Source organism: Balaenoptera borealis (genome assembly GCF_965194805.1).
Source record: "Balaenoptera borealis genome assembly, chromosome: 12".
NCBI lineage: Eukaryota > Metazoa > Chordata > Mammalia > Artiodactyla > Balaenopteridae > Balaenoptera > Balaenoptera borealis.
Genome location: NC_138869.1, coordinates 61269370 through 61283621, shown reverse-complemented (window position 1 = coordinate 61283621; position 14252 = coordinate 61269370). Strand labels below are relative to the sequence as shown.

At 35.0% G+C, this 14252-nt stretch overlaps 1 protein-coding gene across 13 annotated transcripts in view; it reads right to left on the bottom strand.

Moving 5' to 3' along the window:
- The window catches only part of SLC4A7 (solute carrier family 4 member 7), a 119106-nt gene that overhangs the window by 21293 nt on the left and 83561 nt on the right, over positions 1–14252 (bottom strand). For 11 of the 13 annotated variants that reach the window (XM_082346458.1, XM_082346461.1, XM_082346462.1 and 8 more), the window contains 7 exons: positions 10796–10929; positions 9392–9637; positions 7438–7543; positions 5119–5280; positions 4605–4718; positions 1668–1829; positions 1270–1521 (listed from right to left, as the gene is read on the bottom strand). In XM_082346458.1, coding sequence (XP_082202584.1) covers positions 1270–1521; positions 1668–1829; positions 4605–4718; positions 5119–5280; positions 7438–7543; positions 9392–9637; positions 10796–10929 — 1176 coding nt within the window. The remainder of the gene's footprint in view (positions 1–1269; positions 1522–1667; positions 1830–4604; positions 4719–5118; positions 5281–7437; positions 7544–9391; positions 9638–10795; positions 10930–14252) is intronic. The other 2 variants (XM_082346456.1, XM_082346457.1) reach the window with 2 other exon arrangements.

Genomic DNA, 14252 nt, shown 5'->3' with positions numbered 1-14252 from the left:
TTATAAAAGTATATAGATCTATAATGGTGCTAACTAACAAAATAACTTAAAAAACAAAGGAGTAAAAAGTTTACTTCTGGAGAGTTGCTTTTGGAAAGTGAGAGAAAATAGACTAACTTTTTATTTTAGAGCTTTCTTGATATTCTACTTGAATTTTTTTGCCTATATGCAGTTAATACTTAAAAATTTTTAGAACTACTTAAAAAATGTAAAGGGCAACCTTCATCAGGAGACGCAGCATCCCCATAAGACTGCACTATATATTTCTCCTCTTGTCCCAAGCACCTCTAACAATATACTCACCACTATGCAGTAATTGCCCATTTGCCTATCTGTTTCACCAAGTAGATTGCCAAGTTTTTCAAAGTAGACAATAATGTGTCCTATTTATTATTGTTGCCTCAGTACTTAATAGCACAGAAAGTACTCAACAAATATTTGGTCAATTAATTGGCTCCATGAAAGGAGGCCAAAGAATTCTAGTGTTAACTACAATTTTTCTAATTAATATGTAACACACACACACATACACACTCCACGTTTGTACCCTAATTTATAAATAGTTTACAACTTTTTACTTATTAATTTTCTTTACAACAAACATAACTGAAACACCAAAAGAAATGGAGTTGAGCTCTTCCATGATGAATAGAAAATTTAAGATTAGATACTTAGCTACGTTTGCTATGGTTATTGTTTTTTATTAAATCACTAATTAGGTAGAATGTGTACAGTAAAGATCAGATGTGACTAAAAGACATTTATCATAAAGTATAATTTCTTACATGCTTCATTTATAGTATTAGCTCTTTTTGTTTTCCTAATGAGTGCTACTACTTATATTTCATTTAATACATTCATTTCATTAATACGTTCTTTGTCAGGAAGAATGTATTAATTCAATTAATAGCAATATTATTTTTTACATTTTGGTCAAATAACTGCTTCATCTATCTTTCAATATTACTTCTTCCAATATGCTTATAAAATCCTCTGGTATATTCTTCTTTTAGGTCATAACTAAGCCATGGATTAACTCCTTCCAAAACTCTATAGTCTTTAATACTACCCTTTTACATGATTTTTTAAAAGGATACAATCTAACACTGATGCCTACTATACTAACCACCATTCCAAAATATTATTTTCCAAGTAAATTCTAGGAAATGAAACTAATTTTAGATATTTTAATGTTTCATTTTCATACAACCAAATGTAAATTTTATGATAAAGAAAGATTTTAAAACAATGCAATAAAGAGATTTTTACCTTTAGTACTGAAGTCATGAACACAGACAGGCCCATTAGAATAAAAATCATTAGCCCTGTAACCCGCTGTTCACGAATTCCCAAAAACTTGGGTTGTTCCCCTGGAGCAGAACATTCAGATTCAACTTTTAGGCTGTTGACATGACTTATTGACAACACTGTTGCAGCCACAAACCATGGAAGTCCCATGACAGAGCAAACTCCCAACATAACACCAACCACGAGCAAGTCAAGGTGATAGCCAGCTCCTTTCTGAAAAGTGAAACAAACATGAATATTTGTAAGCCTATATTGTTCTTTTAGGTTAAAACTCTATACTACTTATAAAGAGAGAAGAAATTAATTTTCACCACCTCCAACTCAAAGAAACAATTCTTGGGACAAAATTTTTAAATTACCTTCAACTTGTGCTCCTTTCTGTTTATGATTACAGCTGTAATTTGTTGATCCATAAAGATGAGAATGGTACAAAGCAGAGCTGGAATAGCAGCTATTAATAAGGTCCACCAAGGATTTTCTCCCAAAGGGCTTATGATCCAGCCCCTATTTGTATCAGTAGGCTGTTAAAACATTTAAAGATTAAAAGAAGGAAAGAAAAAAAAGCTTCCTTCTCCTACTGCACAAAATTTCCACAGCACAGACTGTGTCTACCCCAAGAAATGCCAAGGGACTGGAAAGGACTGGATTAAATATTGGGATATATTGTGAATTATTTGCAGAGACAGCCATAGGAATTCTTCTCATCCCTAGAGGCAGGTCTCTTGTCCCCGTGACTCAGCCACTCTTTCCACCTAGAAGGGGAGTCTATTTCCTCCCCTTGAACCTGCGAATAAGGCCAAAGTAACCCTGTGCTTTCTGAGTCTTGATCTCAAGGGACCCTGCTGCTTCTTCTCTAACCCGTTTGGAACCTTGAGATTAAGCTCTGAGTAAGCCTGGATAAGCTTTCTTGAGGATGAGACACAATGCGATGAGACGGGGGGGAGGCAATTACCCAGCTCCTCCAGCCGTCTGAATTGAGCTCCCAGACATGCTCCCATCAAGGCAATAAAGACTGCAGCCACGTAAAAGATCTCAAACCAGGAGACCAGAGCACTACCCAGCTAAGCCTAGTCCCAACTGTCGCAGATTTATGAACAAAAAAAAGTGTTGTCGTTTAAAGGTATGATGTTTTGGGAGGTTTGTTATGCAGGAATAGATAAGTGAAGTAGAGTATCCTTTCAACACACGCCTATCTACTTCATATAAAGTGAAATCAATCTACCTACTAGATCAACTCCTAAACTAAACTGCTTTGGAGATCCTACAGACTAGTGATCTTGTCAGGGTCAGTACTAAAGCAGAACTGGGACTCGCTACACTATTTTTCCAAAGCATTGGCTGACAAAAATCTGGCACTTTAAAAATCTATTTCAGGGCTTCCCTGGTGGCGCAGTGGTTGAGAATCTGCCTGCCAATGCAGGGGACACGGGTTCGAGCCCTGGTCTGGGAAGATCCCACATGCCACGGAGCAACTGGGCCCGTGAGCCACAATTACTGAGCCTGCGCGTCTGGAGCCTGTGCTCCACAACAAGAGAGGCCGCGATGGTGAGAGGCCCGCGCTCCGCGATGAAGAGTGATCCCCACTTGCCGCAACTAGAGAAAGCCCTCGCATAGAAACGAAGACTCAACACAGTCATAAATAAATAAATAAATAAATAAAAGAACGTGAATTTCTAAAAAAAAAAAAATCTATTTCAATGCTGTAACATAAAATTTGTTTTATAATAAAACATTTTTAAAGATCATAAGAGTTCAGCATTCTTGGAGGATATTGGATATATTGAAATTTAAATGCTTCTATTACTTAGACTTCATATTAAGACTGTTTTTTCTACATGAAAACATTTGTCAATACAAAAGGGAAATCTACTGTTTTTGAATTCAGATATTATAATTTTCCCACACTGATATACATTATACTGCTTTATATTTAATACTGCACATGAATAAATGTTTTATCTATACAATGCATATATTCTTAACTGTTTCTTAATTTGTTTCCCCAAGTGTATTTTAAGCCCCTTGAAATCAGTTTGCTACTTGAAAGCTGGATAAATGAATAACAAGGATATATTTGGAACCAGAATAAGGAAATGGGACCAGGATTACAGGAAATTACATTAATATAATTTACAGTTTTGTCTATTTGTAAGACTTGGTAAAAACAGAATGACTTTGATATAGTCACCTCTTAACGGCCTAAAATCTTTAGTGGCTCAATATCTATGCTTTTAAACAAAGGTCTCCAAAACTTTTCAAATTATATACTCTTAGCAGCAAAAAATATATATACCCAATGACGCTATACTCTTTTATGTATTATGTTACTTATAATTATCCTTATAGTAAAATTCATACAATAAATATTATAAAGCTTAATTTTTCTTATTTTTAGATAAAAATATAAATAGATTTATATAATTTTGCTGGATCATTTTCCACCTCTACTTTTGAGGACCCTGGTTTTTAAAATAATGTTATTTTTCAATCCCAGAGAGAGAGAGAGAAGAGACTAAATTTATCTTCGTTATATTCCTTATTCCTGATTCCCTTTAAATCTTCTGCTTATAAAAGAAGTCATATAATTAGTTAAATGTAAATATAAGCAGTGACACAAATACTTGACTATTAAAAATTTCCAGAAAGTATTCAAAAGCTACCACCTCTAACTTAGAAGGGAAAATAATTAACAGATTCTGTGTTATGCACATGATATACTGTATACAAAAGAACTGTAGTTTGCTAATGAAACCAAAGAGTTCATGGATGCTCAGATTAAGTATCATTTTTCTTGTGGAAAAAAAAATTGATTCTCTCTTGATTCTGCTGGAAAGTGTTACACAAAGCTTTCCAATTACTGTCAGATATACCACCCTTCTAAAAATTTTAATGAGGATCCTCTTGCCACTCTTATAAATTCAAGTTTGAGTTACTCCTTTATAAAGGAATAAAGAATGTTTCTTTCACCTGGAAAGTATATTGTGAACTCCAGCTATGAGAGCAGGGTCAAAAATTTTAAATGACTCCCAACTCCTCACCATGAATATTTTCATTCACTCTCCCTGATGGGCCAGCTTTGATACCTTCTTGCTTATTTCCTAAATATGTTCACTTGTCTCTGTTCATCCTTTCATTTTTTTATATACATGAGGCATATATATAATTTTTGCTTTCAAAGCATCAGCTCTTCAGAGGGACTATGCATATTTTAGAAATAACTACTTAGGAGGCGGTATCTCACTTTAAAGTAGTTTGGTATTCCCAAGTAACAAATAGCCAAGTGTTTTAATCCTTACCTCAAATTTTTCAGGAACATGAAGTTTAGGAGATGGAACTCCTACAAGGTAGTCAATTGCAACCATTATTACTATGGTGAGAAACACAGCAAAGTCACTGATTGTCGATCGCACCTATGTTAAAGGGGTTTCGTTAGTATAAACACAGAAATACTATGTGTCCTTTCTAAATAATTCATATCTTTCACAGATTAAAATATGCCACTAGAAAGTGTGAATGAGGTTTTAAATTAGTGACAATGTATCAGTGAAATACATTTATAACTAATATTTTTTGCAAAAGATAAGAAACACATTTCACAACTAACCTATCATCTCTCATGATACCATTGTCTTCCTACTGTTAGCTCAGACATGGAATATACACTTTTCACTATGAATAATCTCTTTATAGCTATATGATATAAAGTACTAACTTCAAACAATATCTTATTGTTTTGAAATAAACCAAACCAAGGAAATGAAAACTAAAAACATGACTCTTACAAGAACTCCAAAATTAAACCCCAATTACCTTGGTAGGAAAATAGCGCTTGGTCTTAAATTGCTTGAGGAATGAAGACAGAAAAAATGTTGTGAAAAATAAGATGACACACCAAAAGAGCACATCTGGAATATAAGGTCCATGGAGACTACAAGCTGATCCTACAAATGTACCATGAAAGATTTTACATTCCTGAAAAAAGGGGAAAAAACAGAAAAGGAAGGGATGAAAGGGATTCTCAGATAGCTAATAAATTACTAAGAACTTCTTTGACTCTAAGATGCTACTGATCATAAGGCACACCATTATTTTATGTTCCACTTAGAAAAAACACTATCAAGTCAACATTAATACACAACCAATTTTAAAACATATCCTGAGTTCAGAGAGGTCATGGTTTGACAAATCTGTGCATCTTAAATCACTGAAATGAAATACTGTATTTTTGTCAAGTTATTAACGTCATACACTCCTTTCTTTCAACTCCTTATTTCCTTTAGTGAAAGGCTTATATATCTCAATATATAAGCCTTTTATTAATTCCCAAATATTTGTTTGCATTCTTGTTCAACAATTTCACTATCTTTCCTTTACCTCTGAACAAGTTGCTTAAAACAAAAGCGACAGACAGAAAATTATGACTCTGCCTTTATAATGCTGAATAAGAGATGGCTATACTATTAAATTCAAATCAATAATAAAAACTGTGTTTGGCTTTTCTGACTTTTTTTCTGACTTTTCTGATGGTGAGATTAAAGCATGGGACTGTGAGCAGTAAAGTGACCACTGAAATATTTCCATTAATAAAATCAATAATATAGTCAATAATATAACATAATACAATACAATTATAGAAATATATTGACTTGATTTTCCTTTGGGGGGAAAAATAACTGAAAGGCAACCAGAGATTAACAAAGGCACATGCAACTGAAGTCCTTTTTTTCCTTACTTAGATTCTAATGAGACTCATTTTAAAAATACAACTCAGGTTTACTGAAAGAAAAACAGTCAAAGTTTCCATTATTCTCAATTTCTACGTGCTAAGATTAGTAATCCTACAATTTACAATATGGATCATAGAAATAAAAGCTATAGCTACACAAAAAAACCTAACATGGCCCTGATGGATATCAAGAAAATACACTGAAAAGACCATATACATAATCTAAAATATTAAGACATCCTATTCATCATGAAATGAGCTTTTTTAACAAATCACTTTCATTTGGGCACCTCTATTAACTCTACCTCTTTCACAACAAAAGAGATAGAGTTAATAAAGTATCATTCTAATATAAAACAGTAAAGTGTTATTCTAAGCTGATTACTGACACACAGTGCTTTACATCAGCACTGCCCCCAGAACTGTCCGTGATGATAAGATGTCAGGTATCTGCACCGTCCCGTACAGCCAGCCAGCAGTCAGTCACTTGACGGGACTGAGCACTTGGAACATGGCTAGTGAAGCCAAGAAACTGAACTTTTAATTAATTTTATTGAATGTACAGTTAAATAGACACATGTGGCAGTGACTACTGTACCAGACAGTGCAGATGTAAATTATCAATGGGATAAAATTTCAGATGAAATCCCTCCAGTTACATATTTAGGAGCTATCACCCTTAGAGAAAAGAATGACCTACAATTGCTTACATGATATAAAAAGCACCAGAGAAGCTCAAGGGATCTTGGTTTTAATTGATATTGCCAGCATCACTGGACATCTTTATTTCTAAATCCCAACCTGGGAAGTGTCCAAAACAGATACTCTAGGGCTAGGACAACATTTCCCAACAGGATACAAAAATATGTATGTAATAGTGCTCAGTACCCAGTAGGTGCTCATTATATGTTTCTGTCCTTTTTCCTTTCCTTTCCTTCAGTGCTGACGTCACACTAGTCTCTACAAGGTAAACAGTTTCAGTCTGAGCATTCCTCATCTTCTAAATAAGCAGTTCCTGGAACAGATGGACTGATCAACAGAAGGCACAAGTGGGTAAGAGCTGCTGGAACTGTCGATTTGTGGACCAGCAACCACAGGCCTATGAACTTATGAATCCAAGAGGAATTAGAAACCAGAAGATTATTCACATCTTTTTAATAATTAATATCTTGGAAGCCAAATACAGTCCATCTTGATCTCCCTTCCTACCAGCTTCATTCTTTTCAACCTGTACACTTCAGTACATGATAAATAAAAATGTGGTAATTTCTATTTGGTCAACACAACTCTATATTCTGAAAACATACGATATCCATCAATCAAGAAGGAAATTTAAGTTTACTAAGGAAAAGCTAAATAACAAGGTTACTGTTTGCACCAGCCTTCACTTCACATATACTCACAGAGACAGTGAGGTTCCCCCAGGGAATGTTGTGTGCTGTTACATTCCTTTCCTCCCACACCTTCAGAGTTTCATTGCCAGGGTTAGAAGGCTCAACACATACACATCTGAGAAACCAGAATTGGATAGTTTTAACCATTCTGCATTTCATGTTTACATTTTATTAAATCAGTCACACAATAGAGTAGCTTTCAACTTCTTAACTTTTTTCCATGTTGCAAAGCATGGAGACTAAAAAGTGAAAATATAAGAAACAATGGAATGGAATAAAGTTTGGCTTATATAAATATAACAAAGCTAATAGAAATACCAATAAAATGTTTACTTAATGAAACTGGTTAGATATATCCCTTGGGGCAGTACTATTTTCTTTAAAAATTTGAGAAGACACCACGTATAACACGGTCAGCCTCCACTAAATCTTACCACTTACCCTCCACAGGAGCTGCTGCTGCCTTCCCATCTACACACACACAACATGCACTGGGAACCAGTATAACTTATACTCGTACTAATTCTAGCCCTACCTGCTCATGCTCATCCTTTACTCATCTTAAGATCCATCCTTAAAGTAATAGGTAAAACATAGTTTTTCAGGACAGGACTAGGAGAGTCAAAGCAATCAGAGAGTTCAGTTCATATCCAGAACTATCTCACCTGCCTGAAAAAGCTAGAAACACATACATAAGCAAAGAAATCTCTAAATATGGATTTAAAAAATGAAAAGAAACAAACAAGAATATTCTCAATTGGATTATGAGCTGTTTGAGAAAAGGCAGGTGGCTGGACTTTGGATTCAACTGAAGCTCTATCATTTACTAGCTGTTTGACCCAAGTCAAGTTTTAACCTCCACAAGCCTCAGTTTCTTCATACACAAAAGGGGCTACAATATGAATGACGAACACTGATATGAATATTACGCAACATTCCTAACACAGTGCCTGCTCACAGAATGTTAGCTGAACAAATGATGTTCACATGTAGGAAACAGTACTCTAACTGGCTGGCACTAGCTATAAAAACCATGCTTCTTAAAGATCAAAGTAGCAGGAAAAGAGAGAAGACAACAAATAACATTTAAAAAATTAACTAGTTTAAGAGCAAAGAAAATGACACAAAATAGACTTGGCATCAAAGTGTCACTAATATTTTCAAATAGGTCAATGTCTTATAGGAAGTTTCACATCCCTCCCTCCTCTGTGCATCAAAGTCGAGAGTGTGTGAGGACAGCAAGAGGAGGAGGGGTGTGAAGTGAGGGACTGGGGCCGAGGGGGGCAGGAGGAAGGAAGGCTTTTGGTAACCACGTTCCTCCATGTAAGTTAATCAAATGCAGGCTCACGCTCATACCAACTATGCTCAAGACGGCAAATACAGGCATCTACCTCAGTATGTCTAAGCTTAATAACCTTTTTCACGTTTAAACAAGTTTGCCAACCCTTTGTAACTACTATAATTACTTCTCAAATCCTATTTTATTCTAGAGTCCTAAAATATTTTCATTTCATGCTTTTCTTATCACAAAGAAAATAATCCACTAAACAACATACAACACTGCACTGAAATTACACTTTAAAATAACTTCCAATAAAAATTATCAAGTTTCAAAAACGTTAATGAAAATGCAAAACATGAAGAATATATAAATATATGGTGGTTAGTTGCCAAACAACTGAATTTAAATTGGCCAATCCAATTTACACATAAAACCAAAAATACACACACTTGGACAAATTGTTTCGGTGAATAAAAATGACTGAATTTGTTCAACCGCATTTACATCCACTGCGTGCTTTGGTAAGATCTCATCTGTAACAAACAAGTCAACCTCCGTATTGCTAGTTGGGTAGTTATAGCTAGATATACAGTGAGCATCACATTGCAAAAAATCCATTTTCTTTTGCTCAGACACCTCTGCAAAAATACATTTACTATTAGGGGAAACAGAAACACTTACGAGTAGCTGGTCAGTTCATCTAAATTGTTGTGCATATTAAATGCATATATTTCTCCTAAATGAAAGAGCTTCTCCAAAGCCTCATAGATGAATATGATGCAAATGAGAGCTGCGAAAGCCTCCTCAGTGAACCGGGTGATGTAACACACAAGGCTGCTTGCATCTGTCGCAACCAAAACAATGCACAAGAAAGAAGTCCACAGACCTATACTGGTTCTCAAAGACAGATAGGAAAGGTGATAATCTCTGTTTAGAAAGAAAAATGTGGACATGATCAACATATACATGCCAAACAGTATTGGTACTTAAAATTTTCATAACAAACAATAAGAACAGTATAAAAACTTAAGATTTCTAAAAGAGAACACATTACAGAATAACAAAATAATGACTAAAGAAAGCTCTATGTGTTTTTCTGCTTCAACTGAAGACTAGCTTCTTATTAGTAGACTTAATGATTATATTTTACTTATACGAAAGATTTACAGTGAAAATCTACTAGGCAATAAATATTTTAAAAACAAAGACCTCACTTTAGAAATCAGTTATGAGGAGTAAATGACAGATAAGCAGCCTGTAGAACAAGTGGATGTATGTCACTCTCTCTGAAGACCCAGATGCTCCAGTGTCAACATGGCAGCCACGCCCCAGCCCCACCACCACCAGCTCCTCTACCACCAGTATCACCACAGTGACTTCATTTTCCAATTCAATTTCAAATAAGAAATTACTACCAGTGAGTCTAAAACACTTGAGGCCACTACATTCTCTATTTATGTGTGTACTGTGCCAGATCAAAATCAGAATCAGCTTGTCCAGTGGCAAAAGAATCCAAACAAGAGGAATTAGTGAATCAAACATTTAACAGCATCAAGTTGTTTCAGACTAAAATATTCAACTGCATTTATCTCACAAAAGGAATAGTACTGCCATGTCAAATTCCGAGGCTACCAGCTCCAGTAACCTGCACTGACCCCACGCTGTGAGGTGCAGCTCCCTCTGTGACACAAGCCTGCTGGGTAAAGTCAGCGTGAGCCTTCGAGATCCACTGCTTTCTAAACTTCCTTTATAAGACCAACATACCGTATAATAAATAATTCAGATTAACTACGTTCTTACTAGGTTGAAATTTGCTAACACAAAGGACTTTTATTGTTCCTCAAGTGATTTGCTTATCAGCACTCGAATCCATTGATTTTATATTCAAGGTGACTGGGGATGAGAGTAGGAGCCAGAGTAGGGTTGACCACACAGTAACCCCGAAATATTGAAAATATGTATACTCATCAGACCCTCTTTTTCAGCTATTAACTATACAATGTACTTTTAACTAAAGTTAGTAACAATAATATATAATTATAACCATACATAAACAAATGTGACAAGTAGGTAACTATTACATACCTGCAGAATTTAAATAAAATTTTTTCAAACACTAAAACTGGACCTGTGCTCCCCAATATTGTTAGAGGTTGCCCAGCAAACAACGAATAGGCAATCCCAGTTAATGATGCTCCAAAAAGAGACTCTATTGCACTCTGTTTAAGGAAAAAAGAAACGAATAAAGGTAATACATCATAAATATATCTCTATCCTACTATAATATATATATATAAGACACCTGGAAAATAAAAATATTAATCAAGTGGTTAAAAAAATAAAGCAAATGCAACTTTAAATCTCAAATTTAAAATTTAAATATGGAAAATTACAAATATATTTTAAATACATGGGAAAATTTAAATTTGTTTTAGCATATTAAAGGTGAACTTTTACAATCAACCCTAATTTAAAACTCAATACTACGGGAGGTAAGGAGGAAGGGGTAAATAGAAGATGGACACAGAGGCTCCAACCCTATCTATACATGTTTTACTTCTTAAGCCATTGGTGAATACAAAGATGTATACATTATTTTGAATATTTTTGCATGTCTGAAATAGTTCATTTAAGAAAATAAAAAACATACTAAATGCTCGATGTGGTGTGCTACAAAAAAAAGACTCCTCCAAGTAGATGAATAAGAAATTAGCATGCTCAAATTTGAAACTATCATTCTCAAACTTGCTTATAAAGTGCAATTTCCCATACATTTTAAAGAAATTAATCTAATATGATGGGCTTAACCAACATATATAAAACATGAAATGCTTAACATAAATAATAGATGAAAAATCTCCTTAAAAAAACTCCTGGAAACCATAAATGAGGAAATATTATTATTAAAGTTTGGTAAAAACGATAAAATGAAAGACTCATAGAAATCGTAAATCAAAGCTAGTAGGCCAATTTTGTTCCACTACCAACATTACATCCTAACTGATTAGGTTATCAGTTGCTAAGGCATATAGGCTATGACACTCGACAGAGGGGAAGGGTCAGAAAGAAAACGGTTTACCATTCACAAACATCAAGGTCAACTGGGATATACAATTAAGAAAGGAAAAGCCCATCATCAGTAAAGCAAAGACAAGACACTTGTGAGAAACAAGCCTCCTGGAACCAAGAGGCAGCACAGCAGTAGGCAGAGAGCAGGGTTTCAGAACCAGATCTGAAGTAGAAGACTGCTTCCTACCAGGTGCTAAACCATGGCCATATCTCAGACTTGTCCAGCCCAACTTTTCTCATTTTTAAATGTGGGTGATGATAGCCAGGAGAACTTAAAGAAGCAGCATTTCTGAAAACACTAGCAAGCACACTGTCTGGCATATGGAATGCACTCAATAAATGGTAGCAATTATCATCATCAGTAATAACAGCATGTTCCAAAATCAAAATCACAACATAAGAATAGTATGTAGTAAAAGTAACATTCAATTATTAATATAAAAATAGGATCAAACCCACATACAAACTAGACTTTTGGCAAAATGAATGTGTTCATATTAACAATATATTTATGAATTGTATGAGACAAATTTGTTTTCTTGCCCACAGACAAACAAGAGATTGTCCTGGAAGACACTACACTAAGCTATTAGAAAATCCTTAGTTCAATTATAATATGTATATTTAGGAATGAATTTAGAGTTCAAATCAAAGGAAAAAATGCCTAAGCAACATCTAGAAATAGAAAGCAAAAAATTGAGCAGAGAAACAAGGAGATGGCAAATAAAGAAATGCTAATGGGGTGGGGAAGGCAGTTGGGCACAAAATTAGTTTCCCTCCTCAATGTTGTGTTGAAAAAGCAGAAACTTCCAGGTGAAGACCTTCCTTTCACCATTCCCCAAACCCCTCATTGCCACGTTTACTAGGTTTCTTTACCCAGACCTACTTTTTCCCATTTTAAACTGTTTCTATGTTCATTCCCAAACTAAAGCCTGTCTTTCCCTAAAGAAATCACAGTCCTCCCTATACTGCCCTAACTAACCCACATTCAAAAGCTTCCATTTTACCCACTAGAAGCCCTCCCCTACTCTCCCCCATACGCCTCGCCACTGTACAGCACTGAACAATCCCTGCTGATCTTCCTCCTTCTCTACACCTCTATTTTGGTTTTTACAAAATTACATCATCCTGACTCCTCTTTCAGAGCTCTGATTGTGCCTGTGTCTAATTTGCTGGGCCATTTTTCTCTTCATTCTCATCCTTCCTCCATTTCATAAATGGGGATAACTTCCCACACTTTTTTCCTCTCCTTGTCTCCCTTTACATTGTTAACCTCATCTATTTTCAGTTTCCCAATCTTCATATTTCTTTCTTATCACTCTATAAATTCTGGAACTGCACCTCCTAATGTCTCCATTTCTACCTGAAGTTCCAATAAAGCATCTGAAAATAAACGCATCATCTCCATATCATTTCCCTCCATAATATTTCTGATTTCTCTATTCTAACAACTCCTACAGCTCTTCCTTTATCTCACTCATGTGTGGCACAGAACACCACGACATAGTAACTACATATATACTATCCTATCTTTTTCTCCTAGGTTAGGATCCTGAGGATAGATGACACATGCCCATGTCTTACCCTTGTCTATGTTCCTCTAGTGCCTAAAGCTCTATCACATGCACAGGGTATTAAATAGCAGGATGAGACGGGCAGGCAGTGAGTGACAGTCCAAGAGGAAAGAAACAGTATTTCCATGATGGTAACAGACAAGACACACTTCCTCAGGGACCAGCAGAGTTACATGTACAACTTGTGACAGCACATAAAGCAACTTACTAAAAATATCTATCTTTGCTATAATAATGTAAAAGAATAATATAAAAGAATCTAAATAATCAAAAATAAATTGAGTTGAAAGGAAATTTCAGTTGTCAGGTTTATCTCATGTTCAGCTTATGAAATACTTTAATTGAACAATTATTACTACTTAGAATTGGTTGGTTTTTAACCTTTTATCTGTACAAAATAAATTTTCTCCAAACAGTAAATATCATTAAACAAAATATACTTAGGAATCACAAACTGTCTCATTTAAATGCCATTAAAATGTATATAAACAGCAACAAAAAAGTCTTTCCAAATTTCACAAAGCACTAGATGCTGTTCCGATATCAGGCCCCCACAGCCCCAATACAGTATCACCAAGAACAAAAAACATAAAAACTTTCATTCTAGTCATATCAAAATATAGATGCAGTTTTCAGTTATACTTTCCAATTAACACTTTGGCAACGTTCACACAAATTTAATAACAGCAAAATTAAAGTAAACACCACTTCAAAAATCCATCATTTGTCCAGAATTATGCTCCCTTCTTCCAAATAGTCTAGCCCGGGGGACCTGCCAGGGTGGATTAGTTAATGTTAATCACATGGCTCTAACTAATCCTATGATGCCTTAAAGGATACAAAGTGACCCCACAGATAAATTCTCCCACCCATGACCCACCCAGAATCAGTTCAATTGA